At 37.3% G+C, this 13,694-nt stretch overlaps 1 protein-coding gene across 1 annotated transcript in view; it reads right to left on the bottom strand.

The window, feature by feature from the left end:
• cac (calcium voltage-gated channel subunit cacophony) overlaps positions 1–8,529 on the bottom strand; it is a 365,313-nt gene extending 356,784 nt beyond the window's left edge. Inside the window, exon 1 of the mRNA XM_071591274.1 lies at positions 8,278–8,529. Within this exon, the coding sequence (XP_071447375.1) occupies positions 8,278–8,529 (252 nt within the window). The remainder of the gene's footprint in view (positions 1–8,277) is intronic.
• Between the last annotated feature and the right edge of the window lie 5,165 nt (positions 8,530–13,694).

Raw genomic sequence — 13,694 nt, 5'->3', positions numbered from 1 at the left:
TCGGTGGCTGTTGGATGGTATTTGTTGCATTTTTCGTCAAAAAATTACGAATAATGATAGCACTGTGCGACGGTGCGTTATCATGGTGCAAAATCCACGAGTTTTCTGCCCACATTTCTGGTCTCTTTCGGCGAATTGCTTCACGCAAACGTCTCATAACGCCCAAATAATACTCTTTGTTTACTGTCTGGCCTTCTGGCAAAAATTCATGATGCACTACACCGTTGTAATCCATGAAAACCGTCAGCATTGCCTTCTTTTTTGACTGAAAACGACGTGGTTTTTTTGGTCTCGGCTCATTTGGTGAACGCCATTCACTTGCCTGATGTCTGGATTGCGTGTCGTACTCATAAACCCACGTCTCGTCTCCAGTAATGATCCTTTTGATGAATGTGGGATCGGATTCAGCCTCGCAAATCATGTCTTTTGCGACGTCAACACGGTCTCTTTTTTGCATGAAATTGAGGTCTTTCGGCACCAACTTTGCTGCTACACGACGGAAACCCAAATCATTAACCACAATGTCTTGGGCGGATCCATAGGCAATGTTCAAGTCCTCCGCTATTTCTCTGATGGTTAATTTGCGGTTATTGACCAACATTTCTTTTACTTTATCAATTTTTTCACCGACTTTCGATGTCGATGGTCTGCCACTGCGTTCATCATCTTCGATTGACTCACGACCACTTCTGAACCGCTCGTGCCACTGGTAAACGACCGTTTTTTTTAGAGAATCGTTGCCGAAACACTTTTCCAACATTTCCAACGTCCGTGCGCCACTAAATCCGTTTTTTACGCAAAATTTAATACAAGTTCGTTGTTGCAAATTTAAATCCATTTCTGAAATTGTAAAAAATCGCCATCACACACAGAGATATATGTACTCTTGGCTACGTAACTTTTGCAAATGTCAAGTTATGACACTAAGATTTAAAGGGAATATCAACAACAGATGTACCAATTTAACAAAAAAAACAGAACTCAAATCGGAACGATGGGAGCGCCACACGGTGGTTATTCCGGGAACTTTTTGATCAAGGTAGTATAATGCAACTGGATTTTATTCAAACGCTGCACTTACAATTAGAAACTACGCATTTTCATATTTCGATCTATTAGACACAAATACTAACATGCGATAATGTCAAGCGTCGTTGCGCGTAAATATTGGAGGACTTCCAAAAGGAAATTTCTCAATCTCAATTTATTTTACATTGTGACATAATAATATAGCGTTAAAATTTGCCTGAAACTGTCATTTTTACCGTATGTGTTTTCATTAATTTGTAATGAGCACTTTCATTTGATCCCAGGCATCTTATTTATTTGCCTCCCACAGATTATGGATCAAATATCTTCTCTCGAAGCTCTTAAGATGCCGCGATGCAATCTGATTCCCTCAGACATCTTCTGTCACTTACCTCCTTCACCCATGCTTCACATCCTGCCCTATCTTCTCCTGACGAGGGGAAGACAGTTTGGGCCGACACCAGTTATTCAAGGGATCCTCTCACTACCAATTCCATATCTACATCTAATTCCGTATCTACATCACATAGAAAATCCCTTTCCCAAAACCACTCCCCATCACGTCCAAGACCAAAGGGACCCTTTAAACTCCCCCCATTCCCTGACCCTTACCCCCCACACGCCCGGCGAAAGTCAAATACCGAGGGGACATTCACGCCCTCACCTCCCACCCTTTTCCTTCGTACGCTGACATCCGTCTCATTTTTGTGGATTGAGGTAAATCTCGTGCATCACGCATTGGCCGGACGTGAGGATGCGGGAGGCGTTGGTTGTTCGTTGGTTTCGGGGACGCCCAAATAGATTGTTTCTGCGGTGGTGTGGGAAACTTGGGCCAAAGAGATACTACGGAGCGAGGGCATTTCATACGGTGGTCCTTCGGGTGACTAATTCCCACCCCCTCCCCCGGGCCGCGCAGCATCGCCTCCAATTAGGCGAGGCGTCGTCCGCTTCCCAAGAGTCTCCCTTGACGTTTCCCTCTCTGCCTCCCCCTTCTCCAAAGCGGCGTCATTATGAAAATTTCCGGGATTTAGGGGAAAATCTCGCTAGTATTTAACGCGCAAGGAGACCAAATAAATTAATCGAGTAGGTCCCCACGCGGAGGAGGGCTCTGCGGAGGTAGCGTGGGGATGCTCATTTACGTATACTTGCTCATTACTGAAACTGTTTTCTACATAGTTGCCAAATTGCTGTTGTTCAAATTAAGGCATTTATAATAACAATACCCAAGATTTTTAATAATGTCTCTGAAGGAATCTGCCACCTTAAATTGTAACCATTTGCTTACTCCAGCATGCTATTCTGCATCACAGTCAAAGTAATATGTTGCAAGCCACCTCTGGCGACAGATCCATAATAAAAAAATCGGCAATTTTTATGAATATTCCCTTTGATTTTCACCATCCGTTCATCTGTCACAAGGCTAGGCCGACCACTGCGGTCCTCGTCGTGAACATTGGTGCGGCCATTTTAAAACTGAATGCACCACTGTCTCACTCCACCTTCACTCATTATCCCGTCTTCGTACACTTAACAAAGTTACTTATGCATTTCAATTGGCTTGTGGTTTTTTTGCCAGTAAAAACCTAATCCAAGATCGCACAGCAAAACTTGCGGGATGTTCTATTGCAGCGCATACTTTAACAATTCGCAGGAAAAAAAGTTAAAAAAATCACAGTCTGCATACCACCACAACAGGATGCTTACTGACTGTAGGGGTGTCTAGGCACCAATATGGTGTCTCTAACCTTACTCACCGCCACGCCAGGCCAAAACTTTCTTTATGGACAACGCTCGTATAGATAATCGATTTAAAACAATCCTTTGTATAAAGTCATTGTTATTTTAATTCCACCAACGTGTTTTTTAAAACAGTTTTTTAAAAACACTTAACTGAAATAAAGCTAAAAATAAAGCTTTAGACTTTTCACAACCTCGCGGTACTTACGTCCGTTGTTATTAAAAACTTTTCTCCCACACATGCACTGAGCTAACTCATTTGCCAAGCTCTAAGGGTATTAGATTGACATTTATTGACCCTGATTGTAATGTGTCCCCTCATTGAATTACGAAATGATTGCTTCCTACTACTAACATTTATGAGATCAATTTCAGGCAGAGAAAAATGAAAATTATGCGGGTAGGATATTCTGTAAAAAAATAATGGGAAAATGGAGAAGATAATTTCGGTGGTGGTAGTTTAATATATATACTTCTCCGATTATTATCTTGGTGCCATGTTTAGTTAAATTTAAGTATGGAGTGCTTTCCCTTCCTAGGATAGTCCTTTTCAATACATAAAATAGTTGTACTCTAGAATCGATCAGTTAGGTAGTAAACGGTCACCGACAACTATTAGCATCTATGCACAATGAGAATTTCATTTGCTTGCCCTAAATTATTTTAATATTCACTTCTCCATAATTTCCGTCTATCTTAATCCTGTCCAAAAAGACTACTCTCTTCCTTCCTTTACGCCGCTCACTCAACATTATCCCTTCTACCATACTACCAACATCCCACCACATTTGAATATTTCCTCCACCCACTTTCTCCGCATTTTTCGGATCACCTTTAGCTACATCCTCTCACTGATCACTACATTTAGGACCTCAGCATTTGTCTTCTCCTCTGTCTAAATTATTTTATCCACTCTTCGCCATGCCTTATGTATATTAAATTCTCTTCTACTTGTGAATAATTCTTTCACCAATGCAATTTTATTTATAATTAACCAATTTATATGCCAATTTCCTCTTAATTATTCCCAAAATATATTAATAATGCCACTTTCTTCCGTTTATTCCCTCCTACTCAACTGTTTGACTTAACTTTCCTACATCTTGAGAATTACAAATTTAATTTTTCTGTAGCTAATCTTCATCGCACGTTTCTCTTGTGGTTATTATTATACACCTAATAATAATTGCAATACTTTTGTTACCTGACTTGCTTGGTTATTTGCTAAGCAAACAGTCATCTCGCCACCTACCTTCATTCAAGTACTTCCCGTACCACCTTTACTATAGCATGTACGTTAAAAAGTACAGGCAATAACGACAAAACTCTATCTGAAAACTCATTGTACCATTTACATGTACTACTATATACTACTACCCTTTTGTAGCCAGTGCCCTTAACCTGATTCCAAGTTTTGATTGCTGTTTCTCACCCCCTCACTCAAAACTCTCTAGTCGTTCAAATTATCTATTTAGGGCGCTATTTCTTTAATTTGCTGTTTAATTCTTAGCAATTAATCATTAATTTGAATAAAATATTTTCTACGATCAAACAAAAAATAAAACTTTACCTTAATTTTATAATTCATCCAATCAATTATAACATATTCAAACATAAAAATGAGTCGTTTGGATGAGTATTTAAATTACGAAGTACTCATGACTTTTAGTATGGGCGATCTGCTTATGATGTCTAGCTCCTTGCTTTATCTCTACCTCATGATTCTAACGAGGTTTTGATAGCAAACTCTATGAGTGCATCGGCGTTAAAGAAATCACCATATTATCTGTTGGTTCTGGTACCAGAATATACACTAAATTAATTTAATGGAACTCCATTATGTGTATGTGTATTTTAGTTCGCATTTGAAATCATGGTGGTATGACTTGCCGGAGAAATATGGCAAACAGTTGCTCTCCAGTATAATTGAGAATCCAAATATTGAGCATGGAGCTTTTTCAGCGTATTCAGATCTAGTGCATACACTGCTACCCTTGACTTAAAATATTTCTTTGGTGTATTATTCTAACTTAAAGGCTAAATACATTCCGAATATCATCAGTTTATCATTTACTATTAATTACAGTCAATCCGTGAAAGAGAGTCTTCATTGGATCCAGTGTACATAATAAATATTCTAACTCTGGATTTTAAGAAGCCATTCTTAAAATTGATATGCATCCTGTCTTCCTTCATTAGTTCTAAAATGCCTTTGTTTTCTGTCTCTAACTCTTTTCCCCAAGATTATCCACTGCAGCCTTTAATATTCCCTTTCCGCTCAATATTTTATGGGTCCACTTTTCTGACTCCATTTTAATTTCTCTCAATAATATTCTATCCTCTCATATCAAGCCTGGAACTTCATATATTTTGTCGTACACACATCGAACTCAATAGCTTTCATACTATGTACATTTTCATGCCTCAAAAACCCAGTTTCTGAGCCTCATTTACTTCTCTCTATGTTAAAGTTTTCACTAGACCTTTCCTTAAAAATTAACTTAGTTCTAAGTAGCGAGTCCCTCCACTTTGTAAAAGCTACTTTTCTAAAGTAATTTTTCCTGCAAATCTTTATTATTATTAACTAACTAATTAAGGATAACTTTCTTCCTAAACACTTTCTTAATACATGGACTAACTACTATAGTCTGTCACTAAATTTAATGTTTATTTAAGGTTCCCAATTTTTTTAGAACCTTACTGGTTGACCCCGTCTTTTTTGTCATTGATTTCATCCATAATAGTTTTTTTAATGTGCATGAACTGATTGCTATCTTTATATTGAGACATTTATTGTTTTCGAGTGACTAGAAAGGAGTTTACGCCTTCATGGAAAGGCGGGAAAGGATTTGGAAGAGGTAGGATAAAGGGAAGTGGGAAAGTTTAAGGAAAGAGCCTGACGCTGAAATTAGTATATTCTTTAATGTAAGGTTAAATTTTCCCAATCGTACTGTACTGGAAATACTCTATACAATACATATAATCAGAAGTCAAAACGGGAAGAAAAATATTAACAGTTGCCTTTTTTTAATTTCATCACACGTCACGAGCAAGCCATTTCCAATTCTGTGCGTTTTTTATCTTTACATTTCAATGAAAAGTTTTTAGTAAATACAAAATGTATCTTGAAATACCTAGAAATATTATTTGTAATCAAAACCTTGAGGATATAGTTTAATGGATTATATGACTTATTTTAGACAGCAAAGACACCCAAAATCAGAGCTTTTTTAATGACGTTTTAGGAATTGAGAATGTAGCATAAGGAAATGAAAGGTAACTAAATGTTTATTTATAGGATAAATATAGGATTAAAACATAGCCGGGTAAATTTATTCACCATTTTGATATAAATGGCTGTTTTTCTATGGAAATGAATAAATTAAACAAATAATGTAAACACTCAACTTAAAAACTGAAAAGAGGAAATTAATGTTTAAGAAAATAAGTAAATAGCATTCCTCAGAATCTTGATAAAATAGGATTGTCATATGGAGTGCAACACACGCCTGATATGCACAAGATAGCACCGAACAAATTAGTGACTTCAATCTAATAATATTTTAGTTTTTAAAAATTCTTATGGTTGCAATACTTTCAACCCAAGTAAATAAATAGTTTATTATAAGTAATGGAATTAGTTATTATTATACTTATTAGACTAAGAATGCTTATTAGCACCTTCAAGTATCTACCAATCGTAAATATTTATAAATATCCCACATTTATAAATATCTGTATTACATTACAGTTTTAACATTTACTCATCTAAAAAGCATCAGAAATATAATGTAAACTAAACGACTAATTATATATTCTCTGCCTTCACTGACAGTTAACAAAAATTCAATCTATTAAAATACTTATGTAAAATAGAGAAATAAAAAAATCACTTTATTATTGATAAGTAATCTAGAATCATATTTAGTGAAATAGATTATACAGCACATTCAATGAGAGATTGCTGTATAATAGGTATGTAGTATTTGCATAGACGGTAATGGCGCAATCAACACTTTTTCTTTTGATGTTATTCCAAATTGACAAACGGCTGAGATATATCGTAATGCGTAGTAATACAAGTAAGAATGTGTCGAGTTATTGATCATTTCTTTATGGCTCCATGTCCGCATTGGAGTTATAGCCAAGTAAGTGTCCGAAGGAAGAGATAATGCCCGTACTTAAAGATTTTTTTATCCGACCGACAGCCCGTGAGCTAAGTATATATCATCAATACTCCTCGATCGACAATATTTACGACTAGTCAAAGGAAAAACCATTTAGACTCAGCTAACAAATTGCTCAGTGTTAAAAAGTGTGTACAAATGAATTGAAAGCATAAAAAATTATTGATGCTCTTAAGTCAGGGTGCGCTTAGGTTTATGTAAATGTAAAACCACTTTACGAAGCACCAAGAGATGGGGATACTTTACCGGCTTTGATAGAAATGGAGCATAGCCAAAGAAGGCGATGGGAGCTACAATGTTGCCGCCGAACTTGCTAGCGCAGTCATTAAATGCTGCAGCCAAGTTCGCTTTTATTGAGATGACAACAATTCGGATTTATTCCAATTTGTGATAGAATACATAAAATATATTTTGTGCTAACTGTCCATCAGCCTTATAGCACCTACACCTCCACCTGAAGTTACATATATTTAAATGCTTGTTTTAAATTTGATTAAAATATAAGAATACTTTTTACTCTTAACTCATAACTGAGGAATTAACATAATATATTATAGAAACTTACAATAGTCCTGCGGACATTCAACTTATTACTATAAACGAGAAAACTCAAAGGTCAAAGGTTTCATAAAACTTTTTCTAAATAAAGTCACTCTTTAAACAAATATTCCTTATTAGTATTTCATAATTAATAATGTGTGATTATGGTCGCATTCGTTACAGATTCTCGGTCAGATTGAAATTTCAATCGTCAACTACGTTTTATCACGTGATTGTGTTAATTTTATTCGATAAAAACCCAAATATTTTAAATCCAAGAAAGAATCGGAGGTCGGAAAGATTTTTAGATTTAGAAGGAGCTAGTTGTTGCTGGAACAGATCATTTACTCAGAATTAATTAATTATAATGAATAATTAATTATGATAATTAATTATGACTGTATCACAATGATTTAAGTGGCTTAGTTTTATATGTGTATAATGTGCCTATGCAGGTATGACATTTGGATGCAAATCAATTCTTAAATAAAGATAAAATTTGAATTTTACCTGCTGAATCACATGCGACCCGCAAAAGATTACACTCAAGAATAAAAATAAACAATTTGCGTAACGGAAGGTTCAGATTGAGCCAATTCGGTTTATTCAGTCGATTACTTTGTTCCATTAGCGACGGCGCAGTACTTGTTGCGGCTTCTGCGTCACAGTCCGGGGGACTTGTTGCGGCGCGCCGGGTTGGTGTGTGTGGGAGCGGGGGTGAGAGTGAACGAAATAGGAGCGGGTGAAGGAAGGGGCGGGAGGAGGCATACGCGGCGTCTCTCACCTGTGGCGTGGATGCGGAAGCCGAGGGAATGGTCTCGAGCGTCTGCCGCCTCGGCTGTTGCCCGGAGGCGGAGCCGGCCGAGCCAGCGGGGGGCGGCAGGATGCTGGACCTCCGCCGCCCCCTCGCCCCTAGCATCGCGGCGGGGCTGTTGGTCCGCCAGTCGTCTCCGGAGGGACGGGATAGGAGGCTGACTGCCGGGGTGCTGCCCCTCCGGCGGGTGCTCATGTGGCGGCCGGCCACGCCCCCCAACATAGCTGCACACTGCAAACAGGAAGTAACAAGCCTTCCGTTAAAAGCACATTCATGATCTCAGTCGCACGTGATCAAAGTCAAATTTTAAGTAACACAGGAGAGAGTAATAGGCTTAATAGATCTTCTCATGAGCCATAGGTGGGCTCGGTAGGTAGGTAGTTTTACAATTTCTTTTGTTGGGCTTGAGAAAATCCAAGATAAATATATAAATTCTCCAGCAAAATTATTTTTACATTTACCTTTAAAAATAATATCAAATCAAGTCCCAATTAAATGAGAAATTATTTACACGAAGAATTTGCTGTTACTGTAGTTTAAAATAATTCTTACAAAAATTATTTTTCATTGACGTCCAAATTTACAATTAAGCAAATACAATTCATTAAAGGAGTTAAAGTGACAGTTTTACAAAGAAAATGTGTGCTATCAGGTGGTGCAAGCCTTCATGTTGCATATGGAATTCTATGAAATCACTGAAAAATCGGGCAGGAGAAAATATGTTATCAAAACTGGAGCTCAAGATGAAGTTCCCAATTCAAATAAAAAATGAAATATACAGATAGGTAGAGGAAGAAAAGGTGACAAAGAGAGCATTGAGGCAGAGAAGGACTAGGCCAATTGGGCACACTCTGAGACTTAATGAATTACAGACATAAAGTAATGAAAGTTAAAAGGTGTAAGAGTCAGGATGCAGACGGAGGAATCAAAGACTAAGGTCCTGGAAGAAGGAAGGAGATCTCTCAAAGATAATAGAGTTAATATTAGAAATTGAGGAATTGAATACTTCGAGTCAAATAGCCTTCGGAATGATTCATCGAATATTATAAATTCTGAATGACATTGTGATAACAAACTTACTAGCTTACTGGATTGATATGTGAAACTAATGACAAGAGCGTACGCTATTTCTAATTTTTTAAATTGTTGATCACATTTCCATTCCTCCGATGGGAATAGAAATCTCTTCAAGATTTAGTAAATTTATTTTTAAATAGCTCCATCCCGTGTTCTCATTCAATCATAAGCTCAAGTAATGTATCAAGAAGGCATCCAAGGTGAAAATTGAATGACGTACATTCGGGTTGGTCTATGGGAACGCTGCCTTCTGAAATTACTGAGTCAGCACATATATCACATGGTTTCGTTAGAAATAATTTTGCTTTACATGAAACAAGAAGCCAGTTCGCTCTAATTCTGAGTAGTTGGACTAGGGAGGAAAATTCCTGTGGTCATTATTTTAAGCTTTGCCTCAGGGAAGTTGTCAAACACATTTTCTTTCATTAAACTTGATTAATGCATTTAAAGTTGCAAAATTTCTCATTTATTTGAACATTCAAATATATCTCAATCAATTGAACTTTAGTCGTCAAGGTAACAAAGAAATTCAATTTAAAAAATATATAAATACCGACCATCATTAAACACTTTCACTTTCGCGCGAAACATTTCCGTACCTCGTTTGAAAAAAGCCCGTGACAAAAAAAATATTTTGAATTGATTAAGATAATATAATTAAATATTTATTAATATTAAGTGGGAAGATTTTTATGACATAAAATAGTGAAGAAAGGGAAATATAAAAAAAATATCAATCATTTATTGAAAAAATAGATTTGAAACCTGCGGCAAACGGCAACTTTTTTTTTAAAGTCGTGAATTGGCTTTGCGGTGAATCGCCGAAAATACCGTGGAAGTGAAAGGAAAATTGAAATCGAAACGAATGTTTCACGATGAAAAAGGTGAGACTTTAGCCATAAGGGTCTCTTCAAAGAACGCTATATTGATCGCAGTTATGTGTTTTGAATATTTTTGAAGCGGGAGGCGGGAGAGACACTCGGGTAACAGCAAAGATGTGGGAGAAATGCACGCATTTACATTACGTCACTGGATTGCGTTTTGTTAGGAATATATGTTCATATATATATATATATATATATATATATATATATATATATATATATATATATATATATATGTATGTATATATAAATATATTTATAATAAAGTAATCCACCGGTTAAGGTAGGTTTTTGATAGACATACTACCAAATAAATGTTTTGTGCATCCTAGCAAAACACAATACAGCAACCTACTCTGCATCAAGTCTGTGTTCATCATTGTGCACTTCCTTCCTCCCTTCATCCCGTCCAACATCCCTATCCTGTTGCTGACCTTTCCTCGTTTGCATAACATTCTCCCCTCTGATACAATCTTCAAAATCCCACCGCCGATTTCTACGCCCTTCATCCATTTTTTCTACCTCCTTAGGATTTCTTCCAACAAACCTCTATCCTCGCCCAACTTACCTAGTACTTCCATATATTTTTTTACTTTTGGCCCATTTTACCTTCTCCATCTTTCTCCACACCCACATTTCAAAAGCATCCAATCTACGTCAGTCCTCCTGCTTCAGTTACCACGTTTCCACGCCGCACATAACTACGCTCCACCTCAAAGTTTTGACGAGTCTTTTCTTAACATCTTTACTCAACGTCCCCGTCATCAACTCCCTCCTCCTTGTGAAAGCCACTTTGCCTAGCGCAATTCTTCTCATTACGTCCCTAGTACTTTGACCGTGTTGGTCCAAAATAATTCCGAGATACGTTAACTGCTCTACCTGCTATATTTCCCCCCCCATTTTTATGGTAAGGTTAGCCTTTTCTTTCTGGTAAATCGCATACCCTTTGTTTTATTTATATTGATTTTCATCCCATTTCTATCGCAGCGAGTTTCCAATTCACTCAGTAATGCTTGCAACCCCTTGGCTGACTGACAAACTAGAGCTTGGTCATCAGCAAACCGAACTGATTTAACAAATTCCGCTCCAAATTTCATTCCTACGTCCAGTCCTTCCCATGCCTCTTTAATCCTTTCCTTCACGTATACGTTGCACGGCAGCGGCGATAATGGGCAACCCTGCCTTAGAGCTCTCCCTAAACCCATCTGAACTCTCCGTGCCCCTTTTGCACCTGAGCAGTCTGAGACATGTACAGGTTGTAGATTATCCTCCTGTTTCTCCGATCTATTCCTATTCTCAGCAATATACGCCTTTTCTACAACTACGAACAGGAAAATACGTCCTGATTGTATTATATTTTCCTGTCGATCAGTGATCTCATTATTTTAATAGCATCACGCGTGCTTCTCCCATTCCTAAACCCAAACTGATCATCCGCTAAGCAATCATTTGACCTGCTCTCCATCCTTTTGTTGATTATCCTTAGCACAACTTTAGATGTGTGGGACATCAAAATTATTGTTCTATAGTTCTCATATGATATAACCTTTATCCCTTTCGGAATAGGAACTAACACTGTTCTCACAAAGTCATCCGGCCAGATTCCTTTCTCATAGATACTACGAATGAGCCCATATAGTCTCTTCCTCCCACATTTCCCTAAACCTTTTAGTAGTTCGGTAGGAATGTTGTCAATCCCTACGGCCTTATTCAATTTCATTTCTCTTAAAGCCCTTCCTATCGAGTCGAGTATGCCTGGACCTAGGCTATCTTCCTCTACGTCATGTTCCTTTTCTATGTCTAAACTTATTGGCCTAAATTCTTAACTATACAGCTCTTCTATTTATTCCTTACATCTCTCTTGGATCATTTCTATGTCAACTATTATCTTACCCGACTTATCTCTAACTGTTGGCATAGACCTACCCTTCTTACTTCCCGAGAGTAATTTAACCCGCACCAATTGCACACTTCTTTTGTGAAGTTTCCATATCCTTGCACTGCGTCTTCCACCATGATTCTTTTATCTCTCTCAATTTATTAATTAATTTTTTGTATTTCCTTTTGCCTAACTCTGTGTTTACATTCTTGCATCTTCTTCTCTCACCTATCTTTTTAATCATCTCATCCGTCATATGGATCACGGATATATGTATATATATGTATATATGTATATATATATATATATATATATATATATATATATATGCTTTCGTAGACGTAACACGGAAGTGCCGAATAGTACAATACACAGTAACACACAATATAGAAACACAAAAAAAGAAGAACACTCACACGTTATTTCTTGATATTTCGACGGAAACAATCCGTCTTCCTCTGAAGATATAGAAGTAATAATTTCTATATTTAAATAATTATTATATATTTATATAATTGATATAGAAGTAATAATTTCTATCATTACTTCTATATCTTCAGAGGAAGACGGATTGTTTCCGTCGAAATATCAAGAAATAACGTGTGAGTGTTCTTCTTTTTTTGTGTTTCTATATTGTGTGTTACTGTGTATTATATATATATACATATATATATATATATATATTTTTTTTTTTTTTAAAGGTTATCTACCGGTTAAGGTAGGTTTTTCGATGGACACAACTACCAAACAAATATTTTGTGACTACTAACAAAACACAACCCTAAATTCTACTCTACACCAGGTCCCTCTTCATCTCTGAGTACTTTCTTCCTCCCTTCATCCCGTCAAACATCCCTATCCTGTTCCTTCCCTTTCCTCTTTTGCCCAACATTCTACCCTCTATCACAGTCTTCAACATCCCACTGCCGGTCAACACCCCCTTCATCCACTTTTCCTGCCTCCATAGGATTGCTCCCAACAAACCCCTCTCTTCGCCCACCATACCAAGTACTTCCTCATTTGTTTTCTTCTCTGTCCATTTCACCTTCTCCATTCTTCTCCACACCCACATTTCAAAAGCCTCCAGTCTACGTCTATCCTCCTGCTTCAATGACCACGTTTCCGCGCCGTACATAGCTACGATCCATATCAAAGTTTTTACGAGTCTTTTCTTAACATCCTTACTCAAAGTCCCCGTCATCAACTCCCTCCTCCTCGTGAAAGCCTCTTTGCCTAGCGCAATTCTTCTCCTTACGTCCCTACTACTTTGACCGTGTTGGTCCAAAACACTACCGAGATACGTAAACTGTTCTACCTGCTCTAGTTTTTGCCCTCCTATTTTAATGTTAAGCTTGCCCTTTTTCTTTCTAGAAAATCGCATAACCTTTGTTTTATTAATGTTGATTCTCATCCCATACCTGTCGCACTGAATTTCCAATTCACTCAGCAATGCTTGCAGCCCCTTGGCTGACTGACAAACTAAAGCTTGGTCATCAGCAAACCTAACTGATTTTACGAATTCCCCGCCCACTTTCATTCCTACCTCC

Source organism: Hetaerina americana, unplaced genomic scaffold, assembly GCF_022747635.1.
Source record: "Hetaerina americana unplaced genomic scaffold, ioHetAmer1.1.p SCAF_1, whole genome shotgun sequence".
Taxonomy (NCBI): domain Eukaryota; kingdom Metazoa; phylum Arthropoda; class Insecta; order Odonata; family Calopterygidae; genus Hetaerina; species Hetaerina americana.
The sequence above is the reverse complement of the archived record's forward strand: the minus strand, read 5'-3'. Positions and strand labels throughout refer to the sequence as shown.